We start from the raw sequence: 22,355 nt of genomic DNA on the forward strand, positions 1-22,355 counted from the left end.
TCATATAAGTATAGTATTAATTTAGAAAATATTATTATAACTAAACCTTAGATAGCCTCTAAGCTAATTAAATCCTTACTACCTATTTAGATAATATCTTAGATATTATAAGAGAGTATAGCCTATCTATCTATATCTACTATAGCTATACCCTTACTAATAACTATAACTATAACTCTCCTCTAGATTAATAGCTAGTTATCTAATAACTATACCTTACTATTATTACTATCTATAAATAATACTACCTTATCCCTACTATAGCCTACTATTATAACTCCTATTAAGATCTTATACTATAGCTTACCTCTTAATAATAATCTATTAATTTCCTTTCTATAAGTTAGTATTAAATAAGTTAGCTAGCTATTCTAGTTATAATATTATAAGCTAGGCCTACTAGAATATATATAGTTATAATACTAATACTAAAGCTAATAGGTACCTAGGGATATCTCTATTATAAAAGAGACTATAAGTTAGCTTAATAAATAGAGCTAGTCCTAGATAAGCTTATTAGCTAATATTATACTAATTTCTACTTTTAATACTATCCTATCATAATACTACCTAGGATATAAGGCCTACTCTATCTATATCTTTACTCCTATTAATAACTTAGAGTATACTAAACTTTACTTATCTAAGCCTATTATATAAGCCTTTAATACTAGTAGTAATAAATCTTACCTCTATTATACTATCCCCTATAAGTATTATAATCTTTTAGATATATTCTATAATACTAACCCTCTCCCTTATACCTATCTATAAATTAACTTCTATATAGAGCTAAAAGATAGTACTAAATCTAAAGATCTTAGTTATATACTATTCTATTATACTAATAATATCTAGCTAGTAGAGATTAAGAGGTATATTTAAAAGGGTATTAATCTTAGTATACTAGAGTCTAGTAAGATAGGTATAGCCTTACCTATTTTACTTATAACTAAGCCTAATAGTAGTAATTATTTCTATATTAATTACTAAAAACTTAATAAACTTATAAAAAAGGACTACTATCCCCTTCTATTACTAGATAAGATAATTAGCTAGATATATAGTACTAAGTATATTACTAAGCTTAATATTAAATAGCCCTTCTACTATATATATATTATAGATAATATGAGGCTTAAAGAGGTAAATACTATATTTAGCTAACTAAAAGTCTAAGGTAAAGAGAAAAGGAGAAGTAGTACTAAGAAGAAGATAGGAATATAGTTATAATAGGCTAATTATTTAGCCTACTAAGTAAGTATATAGTTATATACTTACTTATACTAGATTAGGTTCTAATAAACTAGTCTTTATATAGGTATAGGCCTAATACTACCCCCCCCTCTATTAGGTAAAGTCCCTTAAGCTAGAAAGATAGTAGTACCTAGTAGGTCTCCCTCTAGGTCTATCTAATAAACTAAATTATCTAGAGGAGGTAGTTTACCTAGATTAAGGTAATAATATTCTAGAATAAGGTTCTTTAAATAGATAAAGTTAGTTTAAAGGAGCTATTAGGGGTTAGTATTCTAGTTATCCTAGTTATTAATAAAGGTAGCCTTATATTAGATATTAAAGTACTTTATCTTATAGAAGTTAATAATCTTAGTAACTTCCTACTTACTATAAGGTTTATCTTTAGGGTTATTATAAGTAAGGATATTAGGGCTAATAGGTTTAAAAATTTAACTAGAAAAAGGGGTAGAGATAAGATAAAGTTTCTATAAGTAGAAAATTAATATAAGGCTATTAATAAGCTTATCCTTTAGGATAATAAGCTTATAGGCCTTATAATTAATAATATACTTAATTAGCTAGAGGCTATACTATTTCTAGTCTAAACTTTTACTAGGCCTTATAATAGAGAAGTTCTATATATTAATATAGATAAGGTCTCTAACCTTATAGTTTAGGTATAGGGCCTAGTATTTATTAGTATAGTAGGTATAGTCCTCTTATATAGCTTAAATAAGTATACTAAGTTACTAGTTAATAGTATAAGTCTAAATAATAATATAGTTAGTATAGTTAATTTAAAGGTCTTAGTTAATATTTAAAAATAGGGGCTTAATTCTAATATATAGGTTATATCTATAGTTAGTAAAAAATAGGGATATATTAATAGAGGAGTTAATATAGTTATTAAGAGTAAACTTAATATAGAGAAGCTAGAATATCTAGTTATTTTAGTAGTAGTTAATAAAGGTATAGAGGATATTCTTAATAGATTTATTAGTTATTTTAATCTAGCTATTAGTCTTAGGATACTAGGCTAAAGAGTACTTAATTTTAATACTATAATAGTAGTAGATATAGTACTAAACTTAGATAAGTATAATATTATTATAGTTATTAATAAATTCCTTATAAAAACCTTATATATAGAAGAGATAATAGGTAATAGCCTTATATAAGGAGTTAATCCTATTATCTAGAAGTCCTTTTAAGATAATAGCCTTTATAAGGTAGTTAACTATAATAAGGATATAGGAATAGTTCTAATTATAGAAATAAGAGTTTAGAAGGTACTTAATAAAGTTAAAGCTAATACTAGTCTAATAGTAGATTAATAATTCTAGTAGTTAAAGAAAACCTTACTTCTTTTAATTATTAGTAGAAGACTAGTAGTATTAGATATAAATATAAATAAAGATTAAATAATTATTCTTTAGATTAGATTAATAGTAGGAGTAGTTAATAAGTTTACTTATTAATTTATAACTAGGGTAACTAAGGTATAATAGAAGGTAATAAGCCTATATAACCTTAAGATATAGTTTAGAGTTATTAGAGATAAAGAGCTAATTTTTTATAAAAAGGTAGCTATTCTTAACCTTTAGATATCCTATATAAAGATAATAGCCCTTTTTAATAAGGAGTATTAGAATCTTTAAATTCTAATTTTATATAGCTATTATAAGGTATTATATATCCTTATTAGTTTTATAGGCTTTAGTAATAAGTTCTTATAGATAAGTAGTACTAGGGGCTCTATAGCTTTCTTCTAATAGAATAGTTAATAAGGATAGAGGGGATAGATTAGAAGTAGTAAAAATAGGCTAGTCTATAATATAGGGTATAATAGAGAGATAAGAGATAGCTAACTATAAAATTAGATCTAAATAGTATTATTTTAAAACTATCTAGTATTAATATAATTAATAGATATTAGAGTTATTTTAAGGAAGGTTCTAGAAGTATCTAATAAGGAAATTAGATTTTTTATCTTATTTACTAGGGTAATATATAATTTTAAAGTTAAATTTAGATAAGAACTTAGCCTAGTAGGCTTATTAATAGTTAAAATTTTTAATAGTTATAAACTATTCTAGATTCTTATAATTTAAAAAGATCTTTATTAAGTTATCTAGTTCTATATTAATAGCTTTAAGATACTAGGACTCTAATACCTTAATAATAATAAATAACTCTTTATTATAAATTTTATAATTATACTCTATTAGAGATATTTTCTTAAAGAAAAAGGCTACTAGGTAAAGTTATCTATTAATAACTTAGAAAAGAACCCTAATAGTAATAAAGTTAAAGATATCTATCTTAATTTATATTTCTTATTTAGGATTAAAGTAGATAAATATTAAAGTAGAAGTAAATATAGTCTTAAGGGCCTAAAAGATATATTTATATTTAGGGGTCTAATTTAGAATAGTATAAATATAGTATTTTTTTTTAAAGGAGTAGTCTTTAGTTCCCCTTTAATAAATTCTATAAATAATTAAGTAAATAAGGAGAAATTCTTAATAAAATAATAATAGAAATTAATAAAGCTAAAGAAGGCCTAGATATTTTTAATAGACTTTAAAATTTACTAGTTTAATATTACTTCTATCTTTTTAGGGTCTATATAGATACTATTAATACTAATAAAAAGACTAAGGTATTTAACTTTTTCTATATAGAATTTATACTTATAGATATTAATAAAGAGTTTCTAATTAAATAAATAGATAATAATTTTTTAGATATATTTCTTATATTTCTCTAGTATCTTATTAAAGATAAGAATATTATTAAGATAAACTATAGTTTAAAGGTTAAAATAATCTTTAAAAGAGTTATTAATATAATTTTAGAAAATTCTAAGAGTATTATAAAGTTTAAATAGTATTACTAGGTACTTAAACTAATTATAATAGATAGTAAAGGCTATTTTCTATTTATCTCCTATAATAATCTAAATTCTATTAAAGGTAGTAATAATATTAAGCTTTATAAAATACTTATAGCCCTAGAGATACTAAAGAGTTTTAGCTATATTTAGAATTAGATACTAGTTCTTAATAATAATTTTATTAAGGCCTCTATAATTAATATAGATTTAAAGGCCTCTACTAGGTTTCCTAATAATAAGTACTAGGGCTATAGCTAGAAAGGAGCTAAGATAAGTATATTCTTTATATATAAAGTTATTAATATAGTAGTAGACTATTTCTATCTTTTATAAATTAAGAGATTAGTAGCTATAAATAAATAAGGGATCCTTTTTAGTTTTAAAGATAATTTTATAGTCTTTAAAGGAGTAATTAGGTAGAGATTTAGCCTAGTCCTAATTAAAGATAGAGATTAGGTTATAAAGGTAATTAAAGACTTATAATTTAAATTTAAAAGATAAGAGCTTAGGTTTTTCTTTTTTAAACTTTTTAAAGTCTTTAGGAGTAATAGTATTTATTATTATAAAATAGAGCTAGATAATAGAGTTAATTAAAAAGATAATATCTAAATTATAGTTTTATTTATAGGTAAGTTAGTAGAAGGATATAATACTAATAAATTTTATATTAAAGGCTAATTACTCTATACCTTATTATAATAGAGAAATATTTATAGTAAGAATTTAGATTAGTTTTCCTTTAATAAGATAACTAGCTTAAAGATAATCTTTAGAAAAGAGAGTAATTAAGTACTATTTATAATTAATAGTAGTATTATACTTAAAGAGCTAAGGGTCTTCTAAAATAAGGGAAATTTATAGAATAATAGTAATATAATAGAAGATCTAGCTAATATAGTCTTCTAGTATTATATTTACTAGAGTAGTATATTTAAGAATAGAGTTAATTAATCTATTAATATTAAGAAGCTTTATAAGTAACTAAAATAGGAATATATTAATATAATATTTATATATATAATTCTTATTAATTATATTTACTTTAGTACTACTATTAAATAAGATCTTAATAAAGGAACTATCTATTAAAGAGTAAAAGACTAGATATCCTCTAATTTAGGGTTAAATAATATTTAATATTAAAATCTTATAAAATAGTAAGCTAAGAGTTAAATCTTATTTAATAGAAAAGAAATAGAGGAATATAAATTATATTAGCTAAGAATTTAGAGGGTAACTATTCTTTAGGTTTAACCTTTTAATTTAGAGTTAATATTAGTTTCCTTATTAATAGAAGAATCTTCTAATAAACTAATATCTATAAGGTTTATATAAGTAAGGTAGGAGCTAGTATTCTAAGTAGGATAGATAATATTATTAGTATAATATTTAGAATTTTAATAGTAAAAATAATAGTTTTAAATAATAAGCCTTATATAGCTAGTTAAATTAAACTTCTTAAAGAATAATTTAGGCTTATATTAAACTCTAATTTAATTTAAAGGCCTTATAGTAGTAGGCTTCTATTTAGGGCTAGAGTTAATATTAGGGGTTAAGGCTAGTATATAGAAGGTAGAATAGATAGAGTTATTTCTAATTAGCTAGTTTTACTAGTAAGAGAACTAGATATAAGGCTAATAAATATTAATATTAAAAGTATTTCTTTTAATATTTTAAAGAATTTTAAGGGCCTTAAAAGTCTAGGTAAAGATTAGATAGAGAATATAATAAAAGAGGGAGAGATAAAGAGAGTAAATAAAGCTATAGAGCTATTAATCCTCTATATAATTAATTTAAGACTAGAGAGTAAGGAGTTTTATATAAAATTAAAAGGTATTTTTATCTCCTTTTTAATAAATAGAATAGAGTTTAGTATAGGCCCTTTTAACTAGATCTAATATATTAGACTAGTATTTAATTTTATAGAAGAAGTTAGAAAAAGAGATAAAATAGCCTTTTTAATTATAATAAGTAAACTATTCTTATATAGAGATAAAGAGAGGGTTATTAAAAAAGTAAAGAGTATAAAATATCTTTTTCTTTTTTATAGAGTAGAAAGGTATATCTATTTCTAATTTAATCTTAATAATAAAGTACTATTAGATATATTTATTAGGGTTTATACTATTAAATTTCTTTAATAGGTATATACTAAATTTCTAGAAGGATTTAAATAGGTTAACCTAAGTAGTAATAGAGTCTTTATAGAGAAAGGAGGTCTCTTTATAGTTATATATTAGGAATTAAATAGTAGTTATATAATTATTAGGAGTTTAGCTTATAGGTTTTTAAATTATAGTAAAGTAAGAGGGCTAGACTAGATAATAAGGAGGAAGATCTTTATTATTATTAATAATCTTAATATAAGGAGTATTAGTAACCTTATTAAAGAGCTAATTTTATAGAGAGATAGCTTTAACCTCTAAAGTATAAATCTCTTTAATAAGGACTTAATAGTCTACCTTCTAAGCTAATATAATAGTATCTTATCTTTCTATCCTAGTATAGAGCCTATTAATAATATAGCTAAGATTAAAGTTCTTCTTTTTAAATTTATTAAAGATACTCTTTATACTATTATAAGAAGCCTAGAGGTATTTAAAAGTAGTTATTTCTTTTATAATAAATAAAGAGATTTTAGAGATAAGGATATAGTAAAGTATTTAGTAGTAATTTTTAATAAGGTCTTAAAAGAAGATAAATAAAGAAGGGGTAGTATTTAGAGTTTTAATAATAAAATTCTTAAAGATATATAAGGATTTCTATTTTAAAGAAAATAGGTAGTAGGCTCCTCTATTATAAATAGAGAGTTAATAAGGTTTAAGCTAGAATAAATAACTAGAATAATAGTATAATTAGATAAGGAGTTACTATTATTATTAATACTAATAATTTCTAAGCTAGGGAGTAGAATATTAGCTAGATTTATAATTAAATATATAATAAAAGGACCTTTATCCTTATCTAATTAAGGTCCTTATTTATTAGTAAAGAGTAGATAGTTAGAGGCTATTATCTTAACCTTATTAATATTAAGTTTAAGTATATTAGAGGTTTAAGGGGCTAGTTTATTTAAAGTATTTTAAGTAGTATTTATTAGAGTATTAATAGTAGAAGAAGTTTAAGATAAGATTAATTAAGAGTAGATAATAGAGGTATAGTATAAGTACTTTATAGAGTAGTAAGGATAGAAGCTAAAGGCTTTAATAAATAGAGTATTTTAGGTATTAATTAATAGGGTAGATTTCTAAAGTAGGAAGTAGGGGCTACTTTAAATATAGTAATAAGATTATTAGATAAAGTTAAAGAGACCTTATATTAGGCCCGCGCCTATATAAGGACTAGTTTACTAGAACCTAACCTAGTATAAGTAAGTATATAACTATATACTTACTTAGTAGGCTAAGTAATTAGCCTACTATAACTATATTCCTATCTTCTTCTTAGTACTACTTCTCTTTTTCTCTTTACCTTAGACTTTTAGTTAGCTAAATATAGTATTTACCTCTTTAAGCCTTATATAAGTCTAAGATTACTTTAACTTTATCTAATAACCTTATTACTATATTTAAAGTAGCCTCTACTTCCTACTTTAGAAATCTACCCTATTAATTAGTATCTAAAATACTATATTTATTAAAGCCTTTAGCTCCTATCTTTACTATTTTATAGAGTATTTATACTATACCTCTATTATCTACTCTTAATTAGTCTTATTCTAAATTTCCTTTACTACTAATACTCTAGTAGATACTATTTAAAATACTTTAAATAAATTAGCCCCTTAAACCTCTAATATACTTAAACTTAATATTAATAAGGCTAAAGTAATAGCCTCTAATTATTTACTCTTTACTAATAAATAAGGACCCTAACTAGATAAGGGTAAAGGTTCTTTTATTATATATTTAGATATAAATCTAGCTAATATTCTATTCTCTAATTTAGAAATTACTAGTATTAATAATAATAGTAACTCTTTATCTAATTATACTACTATTCTAGTTATCTATTCTAGCTTAAACCTTACTAGCCTTTCTATTTATAATAGAGAAGCCTATTATTTATTTCCTTTAAAATAGGAATCTCTATATATCTTTAAAAATTTTATTATTAAAACTCTAAATATTACCCCTTCCTTATTTACCTTTCTCTAAGACCTTATTAAGAATTACTATTAAATACTTTACTATATCCCTATCTTTAAAATCCCTTTATCTATTATAAAAGAAATAACTACTTTTAAATACCTTTAGATTTCTTATAATAGTATAAAGAGTATCTTTAATAAATTTAGAAAAAAGAATTTTAATCTTAGCTATACTATTAATAGGCTCTATACTAGGATAGAAAGATAAGATACTACTATATTAGCTTAAAAGATAGACTATTAAGTTCTTATTAAAGAGATTTATATTTTAAAGGTTAAAGCTATCTCCTTATAAAACTAGCTCTTTAATAAGGTTACTAATACTCTTTATATTAAGGTTATTAGTAATAATAAAGACCTCTCTCCTTATTACTTAATCTAGCCCCTTTATTTTACTATAACTTAAGAATCTATAAGCTAAGCTCTTAATAATTATATAACTATTATTTAACTTCTAATATATAACTATAAAGAGACCCTCTTTCTCTATAAAGACTCTACTATTATTTAGATTAATTTATTTAAATCCTTTTAAAAGTCTAGTATATACCTATTAGAGAAATTTAATAGTATAAACCCTAATAAATATATCTAATAATATTTTACTATTAAGATTAAATTAGAAATAGATATACTTTTCTACTTAATAAAAAAGAGAAAGATATTCTATACTCTTTACTTTTTTAATAACCCTCTTTTTACCTCTATATAAGAATAGTTTATTTATTATAATTAAAAAGGCTACCTTATCTCCCTTTTTAATTTCTTCTATAAAATTAAATATTAGTCTAGTATATTAGATCTAGTTAAAAGGGCCTATATTAAACTCTACTCTATTTATTAAAGAGGAGATAAAAATACCTTCTAATTTTATATAAAACTCTTTACTCTTTAATTCTAAATTAATTATATAAAGAACTAATAGCTTTATAGCTTTATTTACTCTTTCTACCTCTTCCTCTCTTATTATATTCTCTATCTAATCTTTATCTAGACTTTTAAGGCCCTTAAAATTCTTTAGAATATTAAAAGAAATATTCTTAATATTAATATCTACTAATCTTATATTTAGTCCTCTTATTAATAAAATTAACTAACTAGAAATAACTCTATTTATCCTATCTTCTATATACTAGCCTTAACCCCTAATATTAACTCTAGCCCTAAATAGAAGCCTACTACTATAAGGCCTTTAAATTAAATTAGAGTTTAATATAAGCCTAAATTATTCTTTAAGAAGTTTAATTTAACTAGCTATATAAGACTTATTATTTAAGACTATTACTTTTACTATTAAAATTCTAAATATTATACTAATAATATTATCTATCCTACTTAGAATACTAGCTCCTACCTTACTTATATAAACCTTATAGATATTAGTTTATTAGAAGATTCTTCTATTAATAAGGAAACTAATATTAATTCTAAATTAAAAGGTTAAATTTAAAGAATAGTTACCCTCTAAATTCTTAGCTAATATAATTTATATTCCTCTATTTCTTTTCTATTAAATAAGATTTAACTCTTAGCTTACTATTTTATAAGATTTTAATATTAAATATTATTTAACCCTAAATTAGAGGATATCTAGTCTTTTACTCTTTAATAGATAGTTCCTTTATTAAGATCTTATTTAATAGTAGTACTAAAGTAAATATAATTAATAAGAATTATATATATAAATATTATATTAATATATTCCTATTTTAGTTACTTATAAAGCTTCTTAATATTAATAGATTAATTAACTCTATTCTTAAATATACTACTCTAGTAAATATAATACTAGAAGACTATATTAGCTAGATCTTCTATTATATTACTATTATTCTATAAATTTCCCTTATTTTAGAAGACCCTTAGCTCTTTAAGTATAATACTACTATTAATTATAAATAGTACTTAATTACTCTCTTTTCTAAAGATTATCTTTAAGCTAGTTATCTTATTAAAGGAAAACTAATCTAAATTCTTACTATAAATATTTCTCTATTATAATAAGGTATAGAGTAATTAGCCTTTAATATAAAATTTATTAGTATTATATCCTTCTACTAACTTACCTATAAATAAAACTATAATTTAGATATTATCTTTTTAATTAACTCTATTATCTAGCTCTATTTTATAATAATAAATACTATTACTCCTAAAGACTTTAAAAAGTTTAAAAAAGAAAAACCTAAGCTCTTATCTTTTAAATTTAAATTATAAGTCTTTAATTACCTCTATAACCTAATCTCTATTTTTAATTAGGACTAGGCTAAATCTCTACCTAATTACTCCTTTAAAGATTATAAAATTATCTTTAAAACTAAAAAGGATCCCTTATTTATTTATAGCTACTAATCTCTTAACTTATAAAAGATAGAAATAGTCTACTACTATATTAATAACCTTATATATAAAGAATATACTTATCTTAACTCCTTTTTAGCTATAGCCCTAGTACTTATTATTAGGAAACCTAGTAGAGGCCTTTAAGTCTATATTAATTATAGAGGCCTTAATAAAATTACTATTAAGAACTAATATCTAATTCTAAATATAGCTAAAACTCTTTAATACCTCTAGGGCTATAAGTATTTTATAAAGCTTAATATTATTACTACTTTTAATAGAATTTAGATTATTATAATAGATAAATAGAAAATAGCCTTTATTATCTATTATAATTAGTTTAAGTATCTAATAATACTATTTAAACTTTATAATACTCTTAGAATTTTCTAAAATTATATTAATAACTCTTTTAAAGATTATTTTAACCTTTAGGCTATAGCTTATCTTAATAATATTCTTATTTTTAATAAGATACTAGAGGAATATAAGAAATATATCTAAAAAGTTATTATCTATTTATTTAATTAAAAACTCTTTATTAATATCTATAAGTATAAATTCTATATAGAAAAAGTTAAATACCTTAGTCTTTTTATTAGTATTAATAGTATTTATATAGACCCTAAAAAGATAGAAGTAGTATTAAACTAATAAATTTTAAAGTCTATTAAAAATATTTAGACCTTCTTTAGCTTTACTAACTTCTATTATTATTTTATTAAGAATTTCTCTTTATTTATTTAATTATTTATAGAACTTATTAAAGGGGAACTAAAGACTACTTCTTTAAGAAAAAAATACTATATTTATACTATTCTAAATTAAACCCCTAAATATAAATATATCTTTTAGGCCCTTAAGACTATATTTACTTCTACTTTAATATTTATCTACTTTAATCTTAAATAAGAAATATAAATTAAAATAGATATTTTTAATTTTATTATTATTAGGGTTCTCTTCTAAGTTATTAATAGATAACTTTATCTAGTAGCCTTCTTCTTTAAGAAAATATCTCTAATAGAGTATAATTATAAAATCTATAATAAAGAGTTATTTATTATTATTAAGGTATTAGAGTTTTAGTACCTTAAAGCTATTAATATAGAACTAGATAACCTAGTAAAGATCTTTTTAAATTATAAGAATCTAGAATAGTTTATAACTATTAAGAATTTTAATTATTAATAAGCCTACTAAGCTAAGTTCTTATCTAAATTTAACTTTAAAATTATATATTATCCTAGTAAATAAGGTAAAAAATCTAATTTCCTTATTAAATACTTTTAAAACCTTCCTTAAAATAACTCTAATATCTATTAATTATATTAATACTAGATAATTCTAAAATAATATTATTTAGATCTAGTTTTATAATTAGCTATCTCCTATCTCTCTATTATACCTTATATTATAGACTAGCCTATTTTTACTACTTTTAATCTATCCCCTCTATTCTTACTAACTACTTTATTAGAAGAAAGCTATAGAGCCTCTAGTACTACTTATCTATAGGAACTTATTACTAAAGCCTATAAAATTAATAAGGATATATAATACCTTATAATAATTATATAAAATTAGAATTTAAAGATCCTAATACTCCTTATTAAAAAGGGCTATTATCTTTATATAGGATATCTAAAGGTTAAGAATAGCTACCTTTTTATAAAAAATTAGCTCTTTATCTCTAATAACTCTAAACTATATCTTAAGGTTATATAGGCTTATTACCTTCTATTATACCTTAATTACCCTAATTATAAATTAATAAGTAAACTTATTAACTACTCCTATTATTAATCTAATCTAAAGAATAATTATTTAATCTTTATTTATACTTATATCTAATACTACTAGTCCTCTACTAATAATTAAAAGAAGTAAGGTTTTCTTTAACTACTAGAATTATTAATCTACTATTAGACTAATATTAGCTTTAACTTTATTAAGTACCTTCTAGACTCCTATTTCTATAATTAAGACTATTCCTATATCCTTATTATAATTAACTACCTTATAAAGGCTATTATCTTAAAAGGACTTCTAGATAATAGGATTAACTCCTTATATAAGGCTATTATCTATTATCTCTTCTATATATAAGGTTTCTATAAAGAATTTATTAATAATTATAATAATATTATACTTATTTAAGTTTAGTACTATATCTACTACTATTATAGTATTAAAATTAAGTACTCTTTAGCCTAGTATCCTAAGACTAATAGCTAGATTAAAGTAACTAATAAATCTATTAAGAATATCCTCTATACCTTTATTAACTACTATTAAAATAACTAGATATTCTAGCTTCTCTATATTAAATTTACTTTTAATAACTATATTAACTCCTCTATTAGTATATCCCTATTTTTTACTAACTATAGATATAACCTATATATTAGAATTAAGCCCCTATTTTTAAATATTAACTAAGACCCTTAAATTAACTATACTAACTATATTATTATCTAGACTTATACTATTAACTAGTAACTTAATATACTTATTTAAGCTATATAAGAGGATTATACCTATTATACTAATAAATACTAGGCCCTATACCTAAACTATAAGGTTAGAGACCTTATCTATATTAATATATAGAACTTCTCTATTATAAGGCCTAGTAAAAGTTTAGACTAGAAATAGTATAGCCCCTAGCTAATTAAGTATATTATTAATTATAAGGCCTATAAGCTTATTATTCTAGAGGATAAGCTTATTAATAGCCTTATACTAATCTTCTATTTATAGAAACTTTACCTTATCTCTACCCCTTTTTCTAGTTAAATTCTTAAACCTATTAGCTCTAATATCCTTACTTATAATAACCCTAAAGATAAACCTTATAGTAAGTAGGAAGTTATTAAGATTATTAACTTCTATAAGATAAAGTACTTTAGTATCTAATATAAGGCTACCTTTATTAATAACTAGGATAACTAGAATACTAACCCCTAATAGCTCCTTTAAACTAACTTTATCTATTTAAAGAATCTTATTTTAGAATATTATTACCTTAATCTAGGTAAACTACCTCCTTTAGATAATTTAGTTTATTAGATAGACCTAAAGGAAGATCTACTAGGTATTACTATCTTTCTAATTTAAGGGACTTTATCTAATAGAGAGGGGGGGTAGTATTAGGCCTATATCTATATAAAGATTAGTTTATTAGAACCTAATCTAGTATAAGTAAGTATATAACTATATACTTATTTAGTAGGCTAAATAATTAGCCTATTATAACTATATTCCTATCTTCTTCTTAGTACTACTTCTCCTTTTCTCTTTATCTTAGACTTTTAGTTAGCTAAATATAGTATTTACCTCTTTAAGCCTTATACCTTAGACTTATATAAGGCTTAAAGAGGTAAATACTATATTTAGCTAACTAAAAGTCTAAGATAAAGAGAAAAGGAGAAGTAGTACTAAGAAGAAGATAGGAATATAGTTATAATAGGCTAAGTAATTAGCCTACTAAGTAAGTATATAGTTATATACTTACTTATACTAGGTTAGGTTCTAGTAATCTGGTCCTTATATAGGCGCGGGCCTGATAGATAAGTAGATTAAGGACCTACTTATATTCTAGACCTACTATAGTACCTATAAGTACTTAGTTATACCCTTTAATATAGCTAATAGCCCTAGTACCTAGTAATAGTTAATTAATAAGTATTTATTCTACTATCTTAGTAAGTATACTACTATATACCTTAATAATATCCTTATCTATAGCTAAATACTTATAGATTACTAATAATATATCTAAGAGGTCCTTATATAGCTATAAGAGTATAGTTTATAAGTTAATATTAATAAATATAAGTTTTATATCTAGAAAACCTAGTTTTTAGGTATTATTATCTCTACTAATAGTATTTATATAGACCCCTCTAAGACTAATATAATTATATCTTAGGAATAGTATATAATAGTAAAATAGGTTTAGTCCTTTCTTAGTACTAATAATTTCTACTAGTAATTTATTAAGGACTATAGTAAAACTACTAGGCTATTAATATAGCTAATATATAAGAATACTATCTAGTAGTAGACTAATACTAAATAATAATTATTTAATAGTCTTAAGTATATCCTTATAATAGTACTAGTCCTTACTTACTTTAATCTAGCCTATAAGATTATTATAGAAATAGACTTATTTTATTAGACTAATAGTAGCCTTCTCTTCTAGTATAATAATAAATAATAGCTTTATCCTATTATATACTACTCTAAGACTATAGTACTAGCTAAGCTTAACTATACTATCTATAGTAAAGAGCTTCTACTTATTATTAATACCTTAGAGTTATAAAAGCCTAATCTTAAGGCCTATTAAATACTATTTATAGTATTTATAGATTATTAGATACTATAGTACTTTACTATAATTAAGTAACTTACTTATTATTAAGCCTATTAGGCTAAATTCCTCTTTAAGTATAACTTTAAGATTATATATTACCCTAGTTATACTAATATTAAAGCTAATATACTTACCTATTATCCTTAGGATATACCTACTACTAATAATCCCTAGTAATAAATATAATACTAAACCCTACTCCTAGCTAATAAACTCTTAGCTAATATATAAAAAGACTAGGAGCTAGCCCTAGTAGATAATACTAATAATAATAATATATTTATAATCTACTATTTACTTATAGCTAATACTATAGATAATACTAAAATAAATAACTAGAGGTATTATACTAGTAAGCTAGACTTACTATTTATAGTTAATAGGTACTAGAATATTTTTATAGATAGCTACCTTATTATTCCTACTAAACTTAGGCCTCTCCTTATCTACTATATCTATAAATAGCTACTTACTAGCTATCCTAGCTAAACCTAGCTATATAATCTTCTAGCTCTATAATTTTAGTTTCTATATCTTATCTTACTTATATCCTAAGTTATAGATAACTATCTAAGCTATATCTATATTTATAAAGCTTATCTAACTATTTTAGGCTATCTTTAGCTACTACTAGTTCTATTATAGCTATAGTAGTATATTACTATAGACTTTATTAGCCTACTATTATATAGTAAGGGTATAGATTCTATTCTAGTAATTTATAATTATTTTAGTAAAGTATACTACTTTATTACTATAGATACTATAAATAATAGAACTATAGCTTTAGCTATAGCTTATATACTTATAGACTATATCTTTACTATTTATAGTTTCCCTCTCTTTATTATCTTAGACTATAGTAACTAATTTATCTCTTACCTATAGGAAGGCCTTACTTATATTATTAGTATTAGTTTAAAGCTATCTACTAGCTATTATCTATAAACTAATAGCTAGACTAAATAAGCTAATTAGAATCTTAAGAATTACTTAAGATAGTTTATTAGGTTCTATTAGGATAATTAGTAACTACTACTATCTATTACCTAGTTTAAAGCTAATAATATACTATATAAGAGCCTTAATAGCTACTCTCCTTTTTATATTTATTATAGCTATAAGCTATAATTTAATTTTAATACTAAAGTAGCTATTTATAGTATCTATAGACTAATTATAGATACCTATTCTATATAACTATAAATTACTTAAGCTATTACTTATACTATATAATAGGTATAGAATAAGACTAAGTATAGTCTTATACTTATATAATAATAAATAGCTATATAAGCTAACTACTAGTATTAGGATTACCTTATTAAACTAGGTAAATATATATATATATATAGATTATATATATATACTCTATAGCTATCCTACTATACTTAATTTTTATAATAATAGACTAAATTAAGTTACTAATATCTATAGTAACTATACTATATTATAACTACCTATTAGTTTATATACCTATAATAAATTTAATATCTTATATCTTATTATTATTAATAATAACCTACTATCTAGCTAATAACTAGCTATTAGTCTAGCCTTATAAGATAATAATAATAAGAATAAGAATATTAATTAGGAGGTAGAGGAGGTTATAGGCTACTAGATATTAGCTAATAGGATACTCTAGTTTAGGGTAAACTAGGCTAACTATCTACTAGACTAGGTATTCTATAATATAGATAATAGTAAGTTTAATAATATATATAATATTATCTTATACTACTATAAATAATACCTAAACCTATACCTACTAGCTAGTTAGATATATAACTAAGTACTAAAAATATTACTTACTAGGAGGGGGAGGGTAGGGGGTAGTATTATATACTATATAGTATATATAGTTTATATTTTATAGTATTTAGTACTTAGTATTTACTACTTATATATATACTAGCTATTTATAGCTAGCCTAGGAGTAGATAGTTATTCTATATAGGCTATATAATAACTACTCTTACTCCCTACCTATTAATTATTAGTAGTCTATATTAATTTACTCTACTAGGCGCTATAATACTCCCTAAGTATTAAAAATCTATTTAAAAACTTAGAAACTATAAAGGCTACCTTAGCCTTTATTAAAAAGACTAATATAGCTACTAAATAGTAGTATATTAAAAGAGAACCTACTATATAGTAGGGTTAAGGAGTTATAGAGATATATATCTTTATATATCTTACTCTCCTACCTATAAAACCTAACCTTTTCCTTATAGGGGCTAGGCCTAAAATATCTAATTATAACTACTAAAAAAACCCCTAAGACTAGTAATATATATACTCCTAATATAGTTATAACCTAATAGGATATATAATATATAAGCTATATAGAACTACTAGGATTACCATCCTCATGTCTTATAGTCTTAGACTTAAGAGGGACATTAAACTAAATAAATAAACACCCTAGTATCAAGCAAGAAAGAATACATGAATGCGTTGACTACTTTTCATACATGTTATTCACACAACCAACATGCGACGTAACAAGCTTAATAGGTACACAGTACTGTTAGTAGAACGCCTCAAGACTTCGCAGCCCAAAAAGTGACGTAATTCTCCTTCGCCGGCTGCATCAAAATATCCATCTTAACGCCAGGATGCCCATCACCCCTACACTCGACCTTGTCAAAGCGCTGCAGCAGCCTGACGACGGTGTAGGCCATTTCGGTGCGGGCGAACTGCTGGCCGAGGCAAATGCGGGGCCCGCCGTTGAACGGGATGAAGGTCCACGGCCTGGGGATCCACGATTCCCAGCGCTCCGGCGCGAAGGTGTGGATGGGTGGGAAGCCGGAGGAGATGGGCGGGTAGATGTCCGGGCTGTGCTGCATCATCAGCGTGGTGTAGCCGATGGGCGTCCCCTTGAGGACGCCCACTGGGCTGTTGCCGTCGGGACCACCGCCGTGGGGGAGCGTGGTGTCTTTGAGCGCGGTCCTGACGTTGAACGGGACGGCGGGGTACAGTCGCATCGTCTCGTTGAGAGTGTTCTACGTTTGTGTAAGCGCAGCTCGTCGACGTTGGATAAACACGGAATGATCGCTTGAGCCGAGCGAGACAACCGGCCCTCGGAGACTTACCTGGAGATACTTCATTGACTTCAGATGCTCATAAGTTGGTTTCGAGTGCGGCCCCACGACGTCCAAGATCTCTCTTCTCAACTTCTGCACCACCTTGGGATGAATCGACAGTTCGTAGAAAAGCCAGGAAAGCGTGCAAGCTGTGGTGTCGCGCCCGGCAAGCAACAGGGCAGTGAGTTGATCTCGAAGCACACGAGCATCCCTCGTGTAGCCGGCGAGGGCGTGGAGGAAGGTGAATCCCTCCTCGTTCTTCGTCCTCTTCTCCAACTCTTCAGGTGACAGGCTCAAGGCTTGTTCCAAGAACGGCTGCACAAACTCCTCCATCGTCTTGATGTTTCTGCGGAACTCTCTGCGCGGATAAAACCGGTTTACTGGACTACCGGGTGTCAGCATGCAGAGCGGCAGCGTAAAGTCAACTGAAAAAAGCCAGCCCATGTGATGGTCTAGCGTCGAAAACAACTCAAGTCCGCAGACACTGAGCAAGATCCGAGTAGACCGCACTAAATGCAAGAACACTCAATGTCGACGGTGGGTCTGGGACGCATGCACGCATGCAGGTAAAAGGCAAAGGAACGAAGAGTGACAGAAGTGCCACGACTGAGAAACAAAAGGTACTTTAAAGATGCAGCCACTCACCCAATTTTGGCCATGACGCTCTGGGCATGCTGGACTTTGGCAAATGCGTCTGCAAACTCTACCGACGGGTTCTCTTGACTGTCAACGCTGCGTCCGAACAGGAACTCGGTGGCGCAATCAAGAGTGAATCTGCACTGTGGTCAATATCATGCATGTCCCGAAGCAAATTGGCCTTCATACCTGAAGAGCAGGTCCATTATGTCAACCGTCTGTCCATCGCCACCGAGGTGCTCCATGAGGATCTGGACATGCTTCTCGTGAAGCTCGAGATCACTGATTCTGTCCTTGAGGAAGAGAGGCCTCAGCATTTGCCTGCCCTGGTACCAAGCATCGCCGTCGGTTGTGAAGATGCTGTCACCCAGAAAGTCGTGCCATTCCCTGTTGAAGCGCTCGCCCTTGCCAAAGTCATGGAACTGGGCGGCGAGAATGGCCTTGATGTTTTCAGGATCGGCCGTGAAGATCATGCGCATCCCGCCGAGGCGCGACTCGACCGTGTATGGGTTGTTGGGATTCCCGTAGGTGTAGAAGATGGTGTGCCACATCTCGTAGGCCTGGTTGTACCACACAGCATTCAGGGTCCTGTAAACAAGATCCAGGCCCCATGGCAACCAGCTTCTGATGGGCGGAGCATAGCCGCCCAGCGCGCGGATTCTCCTGGAGTCATTCAGTCTCGTGAAAAGGGCATACACCAAGTAGGACGCGCCCAAGAAGGCGGAGATGTTGAAAAAAGAGACATCTTGACTGAGAGACTCGAGCATTTTTGCGACGGGTGGATCTTTCCAGAATAGGGAGAGCATAGGAAAGGACAGTGAGACGAGTGCCACCACCAGAGAAGGCAGTTTTATCTCGGACGGGCACAAGCAAGTGTCGGTGTCGTGCCGCAACCCCACCTGGGTCGGCATTCCCAGTCCCAGATGGAAACAGGCATGCCCCACCAATGACGTCCCGCGTCTCTACACCAGATGCGACGCGTGATACGTCCGTAAGCACGCTACTCCACCATTAGGTGTAACACGTTTGCCACGAGCTGCCCGGATGCGTCGTCGAGACCTAACGGAATAGGCAATCTAGTCGCGTAGAGCGTTGCGGACCTCGGACGGAGCGAACTACGCACGCTATGACTTTCACGGCAGGTACACATATGTTGACTTGATCAGCGAGACCATCGCAAGAACAGCGTTCTTGGAGCCATTAATTGATTTCTCCAGGCAGCAGCATTTTTGACTGACCTAACCCTAAACTATCGCCAAACCTGTAACCACCACCGTCTCCTTACCTTACAGCGCGCACTGGGTGCCGTTCTGGGTGCAGAAGGCCATGTGAGGGAGTTCTGCCTGGATACCTCTGGCAATCAATCTCTCCCTAAAGTCGACCAGCCTTGGGCTGGCGAGAATCTGGCTTCGGTTTTTTCCTTGCTCGTCCTTTGCGCCACTCCAAAGGACTTCGGCGGCGGCAGCAGCTCGAGGCCACAGCTGGCGATCAATGGTGGCGGAATCTGTCTGCTCGGTCCACATGTGGCACTCACCCCCAACGACAAGGTGCTGTTGGTCGGCAGGCACTCCGCTCAAAGGATCGTACGAGTACATCAGCTTCCAGTTCTTGCGTGGAGAACAGTAGTCGGCAAACGGATAAAAGCCTGCAGCCGATTCCGGGCGGAAGTCAAGCCACTGGCCAAGACCACAATCAAGATACTGTAACACGGATAAGCCCTTCCCGTCCACTTACGCTTCTCTTTAAGCTTTGAACTTACCCAATAATTATAGTTGCCCGCCAGCGCCTTGTAGCCCTTTTCGGTTGTTTGCGCCACAGCCGCGTCCGACTGCCATGTCTGAACAAGAACGTCCTTGCCGAGAGTCAAGTTCCACTCGAGGAGCATTTCTTCCCAGACCACGGGCGTGAGTCCGTATTTGCGGACTTGGTCGTGGTTGCGGTCCACAAACTTCTGCATCAGGGGCTGCAAGACTGCGCTGTCGTTGGACTTGACCGTGTCATCGAGCAAGTAAGCTTGTTTGTTGACCTCGTCACCACCAGTGTGGTAGTACGAGGAGTACTCGGTGACGCGAGGGAGCAGGTCATCGAACAGCTTCTCCAAGAAATCATCAACAGCTGGGGAGTTGAGCTTCAAGGTGCCGCAGGGTGGCTCAGCGCAGTACGTGCTCCAGTCAGGCTGTGTGTTGAACGCAGCGACCAGATCCGGGTTGGAGAACCAAATGGACGAAGTGTGGCCCGGCATGTCGATTTCCAAATACGGCTCGATGGCCAGGGATCGGGCGTAGTCCTGAATGTCTTTCAAGTCCTCAGGAGTGTACACTAAGCCAGTGTAGTAAGCTCCCTTGCCGGAAAGCTCTGGTAGGGCCGGAATCTCCAACGGCCACGACTGAGCATCAGTCACGTGGAAGTGGAAGCGGTTCAACTTGGTCTGGGCCATGGCATCCAAGATGCGCTTGATGTCGGAGACTGGGAAGTAGCTTCTTGCCACATCCATGTTGATGCCGCGGTGAGCAAACTTGGGTGCATCCTGGATCTCGACAGGCGCAAGGTTCGTGTACGAGCCGCCTGCAGTGTGCTTGAAGAAGAGTTGGGAGAAGGTGGTCAAGCCGTAGACCAGGCCGACGGACGAGTTCGCAGTGATTTTGACCTCGCCGGAGGTGGCAACGCTGAGCTGGTACGACTCGTCGACGGTGGTGTCATTGGGCTTGTTGAATCCTTCGACATCGGGGCTATTTTGCTTCAAGACAATTGAAGAGATGAAGATCTTGTTGTCGGTGGACGGCTCAAAGCTGGTGAAGCGCGGGTGGAACCTCCAAGGAACAAAGAGCTGATCAGAAATGGTCTTGTAAGTCCGCTGGATGGCCGTCTGGACGAGTTGCTGGGAGGCATTGCTTGTACTCTATGTGGTACACGTTAGCGGCCTACACGTTGAGTGCCTACGAAAATCACAGGATGCGTACGCCAGTATCCGGGTTTTCGTAGTCAACTTTGACGTTGCTATCAATCCACAGGACGTCGGTGCCGGACGTGTACTTGGTTGGAATGGGCCAAATGGCGGCGACCAAGGGCGCGCCAATGCAGAGAAGACCGATCAACCTCATTGTTGACGAAGACAGGGGCCCTGAACAGTTCCTGAACAGTAGGATGCAGATGGCTTCAGTGGCCGCGTTTCATGGAGGTTGTATGGACAGAGAACGGAGGGAAGGAAGAAGAGGCGCGGGAGTGGGCGGAGTGTTGATGGACAGGGTTGGGGGGATGATGATGGAGCAAGGCTGAGCGAGGACGGATGATCAGGACAGATGACGGGGAAGCCGGCCGTGCGCAAGGTCTCAGTCAGTCGACTGTGGGGGGTGGAGTAATGAACGGATGGGGGTTGAATAAGTTTTATATCGACAGGACGGTGAGTAGGTGGGTAACCGTCGAGAGTTGCACGGCAGGCAGAGGCGAACGGCGCGCGCGGGCGGCTAACAAGGTTCAGGCTCGCATTGCTTGTGCAGTCTTTTGTCTGTGAGGGCGAAGCTTTTTGGATTTTTGCTTTGTGGAGGGCTTGCGAGGAGAGCCGGGGCTGGGTGACGAGTGCCTGGAGGACATTACAGTATCTCGGTAGGTGCGTGGTGT

The 22,355-nt window shown here is 29.6% G+C and overlaps 2 protein-coding genes across 2 annotated transcripts; both read right to left on the reverse strand.

The window, feature by feature from the left end:
* Positions 1-17,355: 17,355 nt before the first annotated feature.
* J3D65DRAFT_633687 (cytochrome P450) lies at positions 17,356-19,929 on the reverse strand. The gene is made up of 4 exons (XM_066801144.1): positions 18,927-19,929; positions 18,747-18,875; positions 18,111-18,486; positions 17,356-18,020 (listed from the first exon to the last, which is right to left on the reverse strand). The coding sequence occupies exons 1-4, from the start codon at positions 19,646-19,648 to the stop codon at positions 17,559-17,561; spliced, it is 1,689 nt and encodes a 562-aa protein (XP_066652294.1). The 5' UTR covers positions 19,649-19,929; the 3' UTR covers positions 17,356-17,558.
* J3D65DRAFT_633689 (N-acetyl-beta-D-glucosaminidase) lies at positions 19,930-22,315 on the reverse strand. The gene is made up of 3 exons (XM_066801145.1): positions 21,698-22,315; positions 20,497-21,636; positions 19,930-20,437 (listed from the first exon to the last, which is right to left on the reverse strand). Exons 1-3 carry the CDS (start codon positions 21,836-21,838, stop codon positions 20,024-20,026), a joined length of 1,695 nt encoding a protein of 564 aa, XP_066652295.1. The 5' UTR covers positions 21,839-22,315; the 3' UTR covers positions 19,930-20,023.
* Between the last annotated feature and the right edge of the window lie 40 nt (positions 22,316-22,355).

Source organism: Phyllosticta citribraziliensis, assembly GCF_038025025.1.
Source record: "Phyllosticta citribraziliensis strain CPC 17464 chromosome Unknown J3D65scaffold_10, whole genome shotgun sequence".
Taxonomy (NCBI): Eukaryota; Fungi; Ascomycota; class Dothideomycetes; order Botryosphaeriales; family Phyllostictaceae; genus Phyllosticta; species Phyllosticta citribraziliensis.

What these genes read in the sequence shown, in the direction of transcription:
- J3D65DRAFT_633687 (XM_066801144.1), bottom strand. Translation starts at nt 19,648, where the DNA reads ATGCCGACCCAGGTGGGGTTGCGGCACGACACCGACACTTGCTTGTGC. An exon ending in AGCGTCATGGCCAAAATTGG is followed by an intron (nt 18,487 to 18,746) that starts GTGAGTGGCTGC and finishes GACACCCGGTAG; the next exon opens with TCCAGTAAACCGGTTTTATC. An exon ending in AGTCAATGAAGTATCTCCAG is followed by an intron (nt 18,021 to 18,110) that starts GTAAGTCTCCGA and finishes ACACAAACGTAG; the next exon opens with AACACTCTCAACGAGACGAT.
- J3D65DRAFT_633689 (XM_066801145.1), bottom strand. Translation starts at nt 21,838, where the DNA reads ATGAGGTTGATCGGTCTTCTCTGCATTGGCGCGCCCTTGGTCGCCGCC. An exon ending in ACGAAAACCCGGATACTGGC is followed by an intron (nt 21,637 to 21,697) that starts GTACGCATCCTG and finishes TGTACCACATAG; the next exon opens with AGTACAAGCAATGCCTCCCA. An exon ending in CGGGCAACTATAATTATTGG is followed by an intron (nt 20,438 to 20,496) that starts GTAAGTTCAAAG and finishes TCCGTGTTACAG; the next exon opens with TATCTTGATTGTGGTCTTGG.